Genomic DNA, 12,305 nt, shown 5'->3' with positions numbered 1-12,305 from the left:
TGGTTCTTTCCTCCTAGTGTATTCTTCTTTCTCCCTTGTTTATGCAAAAAATCACCTTTACCGTGTGTTATTAATACATGCAGATATACACATACCAGGGGGGAAAGAACCAACTAGTCAGTCTCTTCCCCTTCACTGTGTTTACTGAGACATCCAGATAAAAGGGGTTTGGGGGTTGGGGGGGGGGGGGGGGGTGGAGAAAGAACCAACTAGTCAGTTTCTTCCCTTTTCACCGTATATTATTCAGACATGCATTCCCCCTTTACAGTGTATTATTCAGACATGCAGATACATAACATACAAGGGGGAAAAACCAACTAGTCAATTACTTCCCCCTTCACCGTGTATTATTCAGACATGCAGATATACACATACTAGGGGGGAAAGAACCAATTAGTCAGTTTCTTCCCCCTTACTGTGTATTACTCAGACATGCAGATACATGAAAGGGGGAAATACCAATTAGACAGTTTCTTCCCACTTCACTAGTATTATCCAGACATGCAGATACATACATACAAGGGGTGGGGGGGGGGGAACCAACTAGTCAGTTTCTTACCCCTTCACAGTGTATTATTCAGACATGCAAATGTACATGTAACAGGGGGAAGAACCAACTAGTCAGTTTCTACCCCCTTAACAGTGTATTATTCAGACATGCAGATACATAAAAAGGGGAAAAGAACCAACTAGTCAGTTTCTTCACCCTTCACTGTGTATTATTCAGACATGCAGATATACACATACCAGGGGAGAAAGAACCAACTAGTCAGTTTCTTCCCCTTTACTGTGTATTATTCTGACATGCAGATACATAAAATGGGGAAAGAACCAAATAGTCAGTTTCTTCCCCCTTCACCGTGTATTATTCATACATGCAGATACATACAATGGGGGGAAAACCAACTAGTTAATTTCTTCTTTATCACTAGCCATGATTCCTGACAATGTGGTATTTGATGATTTGTAGTTATTTCATATATGGAGAGGAATTTATATAAGTTTTAAATAACTTGTTTTCCGATCCATTAATTTCATGCATTTATTGTTGTATACCATGTATGTCAAACTTGCTGAAATAAAGTTTAAACCAATTTCTTCCCCCTTCATCATGTATTATTCACACATGCAGATATACACATACTGCGGGGGGGGGGGGGGGGGGGGGGGGGGAAGGGGAAGGAGAGGAATCAAATGGTCAATTTCTTTCCCCTTCACCGTGTATTATTCAGACATGCGGATACATACATACAAGGGTGGGGGGGGGGGGGGGGGGGGGGGACCAACTAGTCAATTTCTTCCCCCTTCACCGTGTATTATTCGGACACGCGGATATATACATACAAGGGGGGGGGGACCAACTGGTCAATTTCTTCCCCCTTCACCGTGTATTATTCAGACATGCAGATACATATATACCAGGGGGGAAAGAACCAACTAGTCAGTTTCTTCCCCCTTCACAGTGTATTATTCAGACATGCAGATATAAATATATCAGGGGGAAAGAACCAATTAGTCAATTTCTTTCCCCTTCATCGTGTATTATTCAGACATGCAGATACATACATACAAGGTGGGAAAGAACCAACTAGTGAGTTTCCTCCACCTGTGTATTATTCAGACAAGCAACTAGGGGGGAAATAAAAACGAACTGGTTGTTTCTTCTTCCTTGTTTAAGCACAAAAGCTGGGTGGGGGTTGGGGTGGGGGGCGAGGAAACAACTAGGGGGTGAAAAAACCCAACCAGTTAGTTTTCTCCCACATGTTAATGCACAAAAACTTAATTTCTAGTAGGGAAAAAAGGCAACCAGTGGGGCGGGGGAGAAAAAAACAACTGGTTGGTGTTTTCTCCCGTAATTATGCACAAAAACTGGGGGTGGGGGGTGGGGGGGGGGGAACAACCAGGAGGGGAGAAAACTCAACAGGTTGTTTTTTTCTCCCTTGTTCATGAACAAAAACTAGGGGAGAATAAAACATCCGGGGAGAGGGGTGGGGGCGGAGAAAAAACCAATCAGTTGGGTTTTTTCCCCTTGTTTATGTACAAAAACTTAGTTATTAGGGGGAAGAAACAACCAGAGGGAGAAAAAAACAACTTAAGAAACACTTGACTACCACCTAAATATAAACTGGAACTGATTAAACGTCATTTTTTAAGGGGAAAAAAGTTTTATTTATTAATTCCATCAGCCTATCAGCCTATCATGGCCTATCATGTGCACAAGCTTACACACATCTTTGACAAACAGTGAAAACACATATACGTACAGTTAAGTTTGGAGAAGGTTTGACAAATAATTTTTACGACCTTTTTCAATTTACATTAATGATTTAAAATAATATTACATTGAATCAGTTAATTTACATCAAACTTCATAAAAACAGATATAATAGATACGTGAAATATAACATACAAAAAGTAGTACATTTGAAAAGTCATCCAATAAAAAGTTATGAAGATAAAAAAAATTTCAAAATCTCACATCATAACAGACTACTTTTGACCCGACCCTTAATGTTTTTATTGCCTTGGAGATTCTTTTTTCAACTTTTTTACAAGAAGTTGCAAAACTGCACTTTTTATGCTTTAAGCATGATCAGAGATATTAGAAATCAACATTCTGTTGTTCTAAAGTCATTGTTTGTATTCATTTTTGACACAAAAATAAATTTCGAAAAGTCCAACTTTATAATAAAAACAAATACCGACCTACCTAACCTATGTTTTTCAGCACATTACTGTAAACTAACAACTTTTTACGCCCAAGATTGAATCGACATAGTGTGAAAAGTTGCAGTCCATGTTAAAACCCTCGTGTAGTCGGTGATTATAAATAGATAGGCTCTAGTTTCACAGCTTAAGTAAATTCTAAGGTCCAAAGTCAAAACCACAAATCCAATTACCAAATTATAACTGCAATATATAAAAAAAGATTAGAAACGTTTCACTATCTGCTTTGCATAGTGAAATGGATGAAAGTCTGCTGGAAAACAAGTTTGGCATACAGTTTTCATTCAAAGAAAAAAACAAGCAAATTTAATTTAAATGCTTGGAAAAGTCCCCAATTATAAAATTACATGTCGTTTTTTGGGAGTGCTACCCGGTCACAAATTAAATAAAAGATAATCTGGTCAGTTGTAACAATCAGTTGAAAATCGGAAAATTATTTAATTTATGCATACATTTGAAAATTATATTAAAAACACGAAGGATTATCTTTATAACCCAAATCCAAGTAGATCTCTTTACAAGGTTAAAAGAAAAAAGCGTTGTTGTGGTTTGCTGCTACAGGGAGACCTTTCACAAGTCCATACATGTTTCCTTATCGTTTTGCATTGTGGTAAAGTATTTCACACGTAGACAAGCTTTGTTTATTGCTGGTTTTGGGAAGTTCTGTCTTAAATCTTGATTTACAAGTGGCCGTGGTGTTGTACACAAGAAAAAGTCTAACTCGAAAAATCCGAAGATTCGTCATAATAAACTGCCTATCCTGGAGCAGATAGCGTTAAACCTATTAACCAGTTCTTTAATGTTAGCATTTTATATTTGTTTTTGCCTTTGGTACAATATTTCACAAGTAACCATGTTTTGTCCGTTAGATGAGTTTTGAGGGAATTCTCCACTTTGTCCCAACTGACTAGTGACTATGTTGTGTACGCTAGAGGAAGCCTGTTCCCCATTATTATCAATCTTTCCAGGATCATCTATCCCTACATCAGTAAGCTCATCAGAAATACTCTCACGGGATTCTCCAACACACTGTGCTTGATCCATGGTCTGTGCTGAAGCAGCTGGTTCTAAACATGTAAGTCCACCAGACGAAATCTGACAGGATTCTCCAACATGCATGGTCTGTGCTCGATAGTCGGTTTGTTCAAAAACAGTTGGCTCTAAAGGGAAGAACTCACCATACGAAGTCTCACAATCATTTGGTCCTGTGGTCTTGGGATCTTTGAGAGCAAGCTCGACAAGATGTTCTGGAATACCCTGAAAAAAAGAACCGATTCGCGATATACATTCTGATGAAATATTTAGATATTTGATGAAATGTAAAAAAAAAACAAGGAAGAATATCCAAAAAGGGAAAGCCCCGTTAAAAACGTAGCCTCCCCAAGACACACACGAACAACTTCGCACACCATACACAAAAATGAACACCAAAAAAAGGGCGAAACAAACAAATACAGGAACACAGTGGGGCACCCCCTTGGAACGGTCAGTGGCAAAACCACCATGGGAGTTTAAACCGGTTTAAAGGTGCACCTAACCTCACTCTTACCCCCACCATGTTCCAAAGTCACAGGACAGTGTAAATAAAAGTAATCCCCGCCAAGTGAAACCCTAACATACGTAAAGGCAACAGAAGGTATGTAATGTAAAACACAAATATGCTCTTGTAGATATGATATAAAAATACAATCCATAAGAACCTAAAACGCATGTACTCAATGCCTTTGCAGAAGAATACTTACTTTTATTTTGCATACGTTCACGACATAGCCGCATATTGCGATTGTGATTTGTGCAATCTCATTTTTGATCAGTTATAAAGTTTGGAAAAGAGTTTCGTTGATGTTAGTTTTGCCAGTGAGTTTCTGTTATTTAGACAATAAGATTGAAGAATGGCAGTATAAAATTGATTCTTTTGTTGTAGCTTTTTCAAAATAGGACACAGCTTAGATTTAAGTTGTGGGAAAGAACTTTGTTTTTTATGTTATAGTTAATTGTCGAGTTTTACTTAATTGAAAAGTGGCAATGATGCAAAAAATGTTATTCTTGTTATAGCTACTAGCATTTAAAATTCGAACGATTTGTCAATATTTGAACATATAAAAAGAAGTGTTGATATCATGAATTATTACATTATTTATTTCGAAGAAAGTTATGGAACATGTTTTTTAAACTATGAAACACTTGACTACCACCTAAATATAAACTGGAACTGATTAAACGTCATTTTTAAGGTAAGAAAATTTTATTAATTCATTCCATCAGCCTATCAGCCTATCATGGCCTATCATGTGCACAAGCTTACACACATCTTTGACAAACAGTGAAAACATATATATAATAAGTGTACTCATTGTCCATATGGTTAGACGATATTAACATGATGTAGTGTGTCCAAAAATAAAAGTTATCATAAAAACAATGCATTTTTATCACGAAAATGAATATACTTTCTGGTATTTGTAATATTTATGTCAAGTAAGGTTAATCATAGGACATGCAGTAGAAACCAGCGTGCAGTCTAACCGCCAATATAAATGAGATACAACTATTCAACTGCAATCTTTCCATTTCTGGCCAGAAAACAAGAATTATTTGCATCCACATACAAAACATGGCGGTATAACAGTATTTTTACAGGGAAAATATATAAGATGAAATTTTGAGAATACCCTACATGCTAATTCTGGTTAATGTATATCATTTTACTATATATTTATATATTCGGCAGATGTTTAAACTAAATCATACATATATTTATTTCAGTTGGTTTAAAAACTGTAAAAGCTGTAGGTAACTGTACGATATTTATTTCTCCAGTCAGTTTCTTACCATTTGAGCTGTGATAGAAACTGCTTTAAATGTCATTTCCTTGTAGGCTGCTGGCAACGAGACACAAAATTGTACACATATGTGTTGATCAAGATAATACAACCAACCAATCACATATTATACACCACATGCCTCGTTTTATTCTTATCCGAAATTGTTTGCAGTTTACATTTGACATTCGAGTTCACAACCAATACTATTCATCCACTTCCCAGCATGTGAACTGCTACCATTATTGCACAAATAATCCACACTATATAAAAGTTTGTTTTGTGTAAGTCAAAATTTAACGTATATTCTGTTGTGTTCTATATAGCGCCATTTTCACGATAAACACATACAAAGCTGATTTACATAACACAAAAGCAGCCACTCAGGGCGCCAAATTCATCCCCTACTAGTACAGACACAGAGCGTGCTTACCAGAGGGAGAGAATGAGACAAAGCCCAAAGCCTCTAGTACAGAGAAAGAAAGAGAGAGAGAGAGAGAGGTAGAGGTGGGGGGGGGGGGTTTGGGGGAGGGATGGAGAGAGAGGGAGATCCTTTTAAATAAAGCCTGTCCTGCTAATAGACAGAGACTGGTTCTTTAACGTGCCCGGTAAATAGCACCGATATACATGAAGCCGCCTTTCATTGGAAGACCAGTGCTGGCATCTTAGTTAGTGGGATACACTCAAGTTCAAGTGCCTTGACTTTGATTCGAACCACAGACCTCTTGATTGACAGTCAAGCGTGTTACCACTAGACCTAGGGCCACCTAGCCCCTATAAGGGTTCTCTACAGACCTGGTAACTGGATCTCTAACACTTTCTTTTAAATCCACCATTTGGATATCTACATTTTGTAAAATAAGGATTTTATGTAAAAAAAAAAGTTCAGTTTTCACATTAGCTTTAAATTCATAAGTACTCCCTGTTTTGCTCTCATATATGTCAAAACCTTTCTTTCGAAATAGCTGCCGCATATTTCTTTTCTATTTTAACAACTTAGCTACATACTAAATTATACTGTCTTGCCTCTGGCAGGTAGAAATTGATAATAAAAATCACCAATAACAACGTTGTAATATGTAATTAAGGAAAGAAAATGCTAAAGCAAACTTGTTTTTGTATTTTCGCAGAACCACTTGCGATAAAGCATCATTTTTCATCAAACTCTGAAAATAATTCGTTTGAATTCATGTTCAAATTTGGGCATGCATGTACTAAATAACTCCTCTTCCTTATTCTATTATTCCATGGTCTGCGTTTGACAAATAACCCTTATCAAACGTGCCACAAAAAGATCTGAGGAAAAGTATGTATCGTGTTTGAAGATTCGACAATCACAATGTGGAATCACCTCAAATAATTATGAAACCTGAAATGTAGTGACGATGTATGGCCCTGAAGTTGGCTATATATTGTTTGTATGCCTTAACCAAATAGATAAATTATGCTCAAAGAATGATTGACGTTAAATGGAAGTCATTCGACATTAAGTGAAACCTCCTCCCCCACAATATTTTGAAATTAGAAATGGGATTTAATTTTTGCTGATTCATATAACTAATATATATTATGAAAATCAGATAGCTGTTTAACTGATTATTGTAATTAATTAGTAAAAGTTAGCTTCAGCGATAGGTACGTCTTTTGTTTCTTTTGTCCACAATATATCTTTTTACAGCCTGATACATAATCAATCTGAAATGTCATTACAATTATATAACAAGATAAAACAGTTGTTCAAATTTTAAGAAAACACAATGTACATACATTAATCAAATATTCAACTGCCATATCAGGATCGTTAAAACTTGCTGTCATAGCCTTGTGAACTTCTTCAGGTTCGAAACCCATGCCAATAAACCGTGTTACTGTACTTTGATAGAACTGATCAATTTCCTGCTGCAGTAGGCGTTTCTCTTAAAAGAAAAAATACACGCATTTTAAACGGGAATGTCTTATAACGCTGAATACATCTGCACTCATTCCTGAAAGATAATATGAAACTATTCATTAAGACAGTTATGAACATCCATGAAGTCGCCCGCCTATGTTGACATTCGTACTTTGGGAGGTAAATAGTGTGTGAATATTGCTCTCATTCTGTAGAGAGTATCTGAAAAACATAAAGGTTCTTATCTGAAAAAATTGTAAAAAATAAATTTGGTTCTTATCTGAAAAGATTGTAAAAAATGTTTATTTTATGTTTTTTTATACGCCCGAAGGGACGTATTATTTTATGACCCCGGTGTCCGTCTGTTCGTCCGTCCGAGCTCACATTTGCATACTTAGGTGGCTATAGGAACAATAGGTAACTGTACTTTTTCTTTGATGTCATTCATTCCGTAAGGCTTTTATGCGGTTATTTTTCTCTTACGTGGCTAAAAGAACAATAGAGAGAACAAAAGAGTAGCCACATAAGTATCCCTATGTAGGAACGTCCGTTTGGTGTTCGCTCTTGAACCCCTTGAAGGATTTCGAAGAAATCTGACACAAATGTTCATCACATCCAGACGACGTAGAGAGCGCATGTTTTGGATGGCTTGCTTCAGTCAATGTCACACTTAGGAGTCAAAGGTCATATGAGCCGCGCCATGAGAAAACCAACATAGTGGGTTTGCGATCAGCATGGATCCAGACCAACCTGCGCATCCGCGCAGTCTGGTCAGAATCCATGCTGTTAGCTTTCAAAGCCTACTGGAATTATAGAAACTGTTAGCGAAAAGCATGGATCCTGACCAGACTGTGCGAATGCGCAGGCTGGTCTGGATCCATGCTGGTCGCAAACCCACTATGTTGGTTATCTCATGGCGCGGCTCATATGATTTTGTTTTGTGTCAGCTCTGTAACTCTTGAGACGATGCGCAAAGCAATGTTTGGGATGGCTCGCTTCAAGGTCAAATTCATACTTAGGGGTCAAAGCAATTTCGTGTCCGCTCTGTAACTCTTGAACACCTTGAAGGATTTCAAAGAAACTTGACACAAATGTTCACCATATCGAGACGACGTGCAGAGCGCATGTTTTAGATGGTTCACTTCAAGGTCAATGTCACACATAGGGGTCAAAGCAATTTTGTGTCCACTCTGTAACTCTTGAACCGCTTGAAGGATTTCGAAGAAACTTGACACAAATGTTCACCACATCGAGTCGACGTGCAGAGCGCATGTTTACTGCACGAATGATTTTAAAGAAACTTGGCAAAATGTTAACCAAAATGTTAAGACGACGTGCAGAACGCATGTTTCTGGTGGCTCACTTCAAGGTCAAGGTCACACTTAGGGGTCAAATGTCATACCTTCGGGCGTATATTGTTCCGCATTGTGGTGCTCTTGTTTCCCAAACTTTTTCCCCTGTTTTTTATGGTTCCTTCAAGGTCAATGTACACATAGGGGTCAAGCAATTTTGTGTCCCCTCTGAAAACAAAAAAGGGGAAAAGCTGAATGCTTTCACTACACTAATAACGTATCCTGCGTGTGCACACATCTAGTTCCCTAATCACAGATTTGAGGCATTTTGCGATAGTTCTGTCTTCGGTAATACACTTGATATCATGGTGAATACAAACTGTTTTCAGCATGTATGAAGAAAACGATGTAACGGGGTTGAGGTGATCAGCGTATAATTTCTCAATATATTTCATGAATATGTAGATGAGTTTGTGCTCTTTTTTCATAACAGAGTGCATGTATTGAACCTCTGCTTCCGTCACAGTCACCTTAAAATCGAATTCATGCCTAGTCCCGATAAGCAAGAGAGACTTGCGACTTAAAACAAGTTCTGCAAAAGCTGGGCCTACACAGTCTTCTGCTTCGAAACAATCTTCAATTTTATGATATCTGATTGCGGGGGATAAATCTACAGTTATTTCTCTGTTTTCCAGTTCAAATTTGATGAGAACGTTAGGTGCCTTGTAATCCGCCCCTACTAAAAATAAGGGAATATTGTTTACTGTTGGTAACTGAATTCTACAGGCTATGTCTGTTGGCGACCCGCTGGTCGGTCCTATCCTCTTTCCACTTCGTACTTTCTTCCACAGTAAGGAAATAAAAACATGTCCGAACCTACATTTATCGTCTCTCACTGGAAAATTTATGGGTTGAAAACAATGCAGATGACCATTTTTACAAAGCGAGTTCCATCTAGACTTTAATCTGTCGTCTGCAACTGCAACTCTCACTAAACCACTTTGAAGGCCACTTGCACATTTATCTATAATTACAGAACCTGGTTGCGACAAGTCATCAACTACAGCTAAAAAGTCGAACTCATCAGGATGTATTATTTTAGTCCCCTCCGCATAACTTCCGACCTGAATCAACTCCGATACCTTAAACAATGGATTGATATTTTCCATCTCATCCAGCCAAGTTTTTAAATGGCATTCAATTGCATCACGAATCTGGTCTGCTCTCTCACATTTAGTTTCTTTTTGCACTGACTCGACTATACCTTCTATAAGTGGAGAAAGATTTTCTTCATTTGGTGATATACGTTCCATCATTTTCTAAAACATGAAAAAGAATACTAACTAGCGATGAAAATGGAAGAAACCATGTTTACTTTATTCTGTTTTAAAAACAAACAGGCATATCTAATCAATAACAGTCTCCGAGACGTTCTAGCAATTTATCGATATTAGCATTTTTTTTCTAGCAGATACAAAAAAAATTGTATAAATGTAATTAGAAAAGTTTAGCAGTAACGTGAGGATGAGTTGATTATCATTCCAGATATAATTTATAATTTTTGCACTTCACATTTTCTGCGATTGACACTAAATATCATTAAATAAAAGTCCATTCGTTTCATGCAAATATAAATCAACAGTTACTCTAAGCAACTTTACAGATCATAATGTTGCATTTTTTTCTCAATGCAGAATATAAGTATGTTATGTTTTGTTAATGTCCATTGTTTTAGTTTAGATTTTTTGGTATAATAATTAAGTATAAAAGGACAAAAACTAAATTATATTTAAGACAAAATCATGGTCAAATCATGATCATAAAACTTTTTCTCTGGTCAAATGGGAATAAAATGTAAATCTATTTTCATTTGAGAGAAATAAACGCCTCAGAAATTATTAATATTGTATTCTACTATTTATGTACTTAGCTGCAAATGATCTTACCAGAATAGTTTCTTTTACAACTGTATAAGGAGGGGGTTGGGTGGGAGGTTGAGGGGGGGGGGGGGGGGGTAAAATGTGTACGGGGGCATAAAAAGTACAAAGTACAATGTTTTTTTTTTAAACAGTAAAGGCATCCTTTTTTCTGCTTTTAACTATGAAGTGTCTTTAAGTACTTATGTACTTATGAACATTTGATCTACCAGACTTTGAACTGGGAATTAAAACAAATACGACATGTACCGTATTTTCCGGACAATAGGCCGCGGCCTATACGTTTAAAGAAGTGAAATTTTCAGGGGTGCGGGCTATACGTCGAAGCGGCCTATACGTCAATTTATTTTTTCTAAATGGGCCTGTCATGCGGCCTATGCAACGGTTTTAATTTTTCACTTGCATTTTGAAAGCCGATCGAATCATGTAAAATGTAAAGAATGGTCACTATTGCCGCGAGGGCCTTTGAAAACAGCTTAAGAAACCTACATTGGACTTAACAGTCCAATGCATTTGACGAATTAACAAGTGCAATTACCTGTAAATACAATGACTATTTATCGCGGACAATCTTTATACGACATGGTCATGTTCGACGCATAGTAGTGTATAGGCCGCGGCCAATATGCCGGAGCGGCCTATACGTTCAATTTTATTTCTGATATAGTTAAAATATACGACTGCGGCCAATACGGTGCAGTGGCCTATTGTCCGGAAAATACGGTATTCTTATAATGCACTTGAACATGTGTGATGATAATAAGTGGAAAAATTTGAATAGGCAGTTATAAAAAAAACCCTGATACTAGGTACTGAACATTGTGTGTACATCCTTCTAAAAAGATTAATAAAAAGGAATACATTGCGGCAAGTAATGCATCAGCTGTACCTCAAATAGTGTTACCATATAGTAAGATCGGAAGGACTGTTTATAACAAAATTCTAATAATTGTTTTCTTCAAGTTTTTGGTTTAGCTCCGTAAAATTTAGTGTGCTGAACTATAGACTCGTCAGTAGCCAAAAGCAAAAGCCTACGGACCGGCGGTTTATTGAAGGAGTCATATGTTATGATTTGTAACAACAACAACAACAACAACAACAATAATGATATAAAATAACGAAAAGCTACTAGTATTGTTTTCACATGTCGGCATTTGTTTCTTGTTCAGCTACTCAGATCAGGATCGCAGGAAGACCAGATGTTGCTACATTTTGTAATATACAGAAACAAGCATTTTTTGATTTTCGTTTTCGCAGAGCGCACGGCTAACTACACTACTGCTACTTGTAACAAGGTCAGATACTACCCTAGTTTACGCACGTACATTGTCTAGGAAAATACTTACAATTGTCTGTATATGAATGATATATAACGAGATAACGTTCTTTATTCCGTATACACATTCATCAAAGTAGTCCAACTGAAGTATTTTACACACTACGTTAAAGTGTCGGTTGTTATTCAGAAATGCATTATCAATAAACATCAGATCATCACGTGGTTGTAGAGCGTATCAAGTTGAGAATGATGGTGATTGCGTGGTTGTTGCATAATTTAAATGGTAATGAAGCTCTTTCGAATTTTGGGACCTTTCGATCTTTTTTACATATTTGGATAACTTTGTTCAAAGTTAAT

The 12,305-nt window shown here is 37.0% G+C and overlaps 2 protein-coding genes across 2 annotated transcripts; both read right to left on the bottom strand.

Moving 5' to 3' along the window:
- Nucleotides 1-3,529: 3,529 nt before the first annotated feature.
- Nucleotides 3,530-7,697, bottom strand: LOC128548333 (uncharacterized). The gene is made up of 2 exons (XM_053522852.1): nucleotides 7,317-7,697; nucleotides 3,530-3,984 (listed from the first exon to the last, which is right to left on the bottom strand). The coding sequence occupies exons 1-2, from the start codon at nucleotides 7,398-7,400 to the stop codon at nucleotides 3,538-3,540; spliced, it is 531 nt and encodes a 176-aa protein (XP_053378827.1). The 5' UTR covers nucleotides 7,401-7,697; the 3' UTR covers nucleotides 3,530-3,537.
- A 1,304-nt stretch (nucleotides 7,698-9,001) lies between these two features.
- Nucleotides 9,002-12,193, bottom strand: LOC123526331 (uncharacterized). Its single transcript, XM_053523993.1, has 2 exons — nucleotides 12,016-12,193; nucleotides 9,002-10,051 (listed from the first exon to the last, which is right to left on the bottom strand). Exons 1-2 carry the CDS (start codon nucleotides 12,154-12,156, stop codon nucleotides 9,002-9,004), a joined length of 1,191 nt encoding a protein of 396 aa, XP_053379968.1. The 5' UTR covers nucleotides 12,157-12,193.
- Nucleotides 12,194-12,305: the final 112 nt, after the last annotated feature.

The sequence above is a fragment of the Mercenaria mercenaria genome, chromosome 14, assembly GCF_021730395.1.
Source record: "Mercenaria mercenaria strain notata chromosome 14, MADL_Memer_1, whole genome shotgun sequence".
NCBI lineage: Eukaryota > Metazoa > Mollusca > Bivalvia > Venerida > Veneridae > Mercenaria > Mercenaria mercenaria.
The sequence above is the reverse complement of the archived record's forward strand: the minus strand, read 5'-3'. Positions and strand labels throughout refer to the sequence as shown.

Excerpts from the sequence above, each read along its gene's own strand:
- LOC128548333 (XM_053522852.1), bottom strand. The coding sequence starts at position 7,400 with ATGGGTTTCGAACCTGAAGAAGTTCACAAGGCTATGACAGCAAGTTTT. Across the intron at positions 3,985-7,316 it reads CAGTTGAATATTTGATTAAT|GGTATTCCAGAACATCTTGT; the intron begins GTATGTACATTG and ends TCTTTTTTTCAG.
- LOC123526331 (XM_053523993.1), bottom strand. The coding sequence starts at position 12,156 with ATGTTTATTGATAATGCATTTCTGAATAACAACCGACACTTTAACGTA. Across the intron at positions 10,052-12,015 it reads TCATTCATATACAGACAATT|AAAATGATGGAACGTATATC; the intron begins GTAAGTATTTTC and ends TTCATGTTTTAG.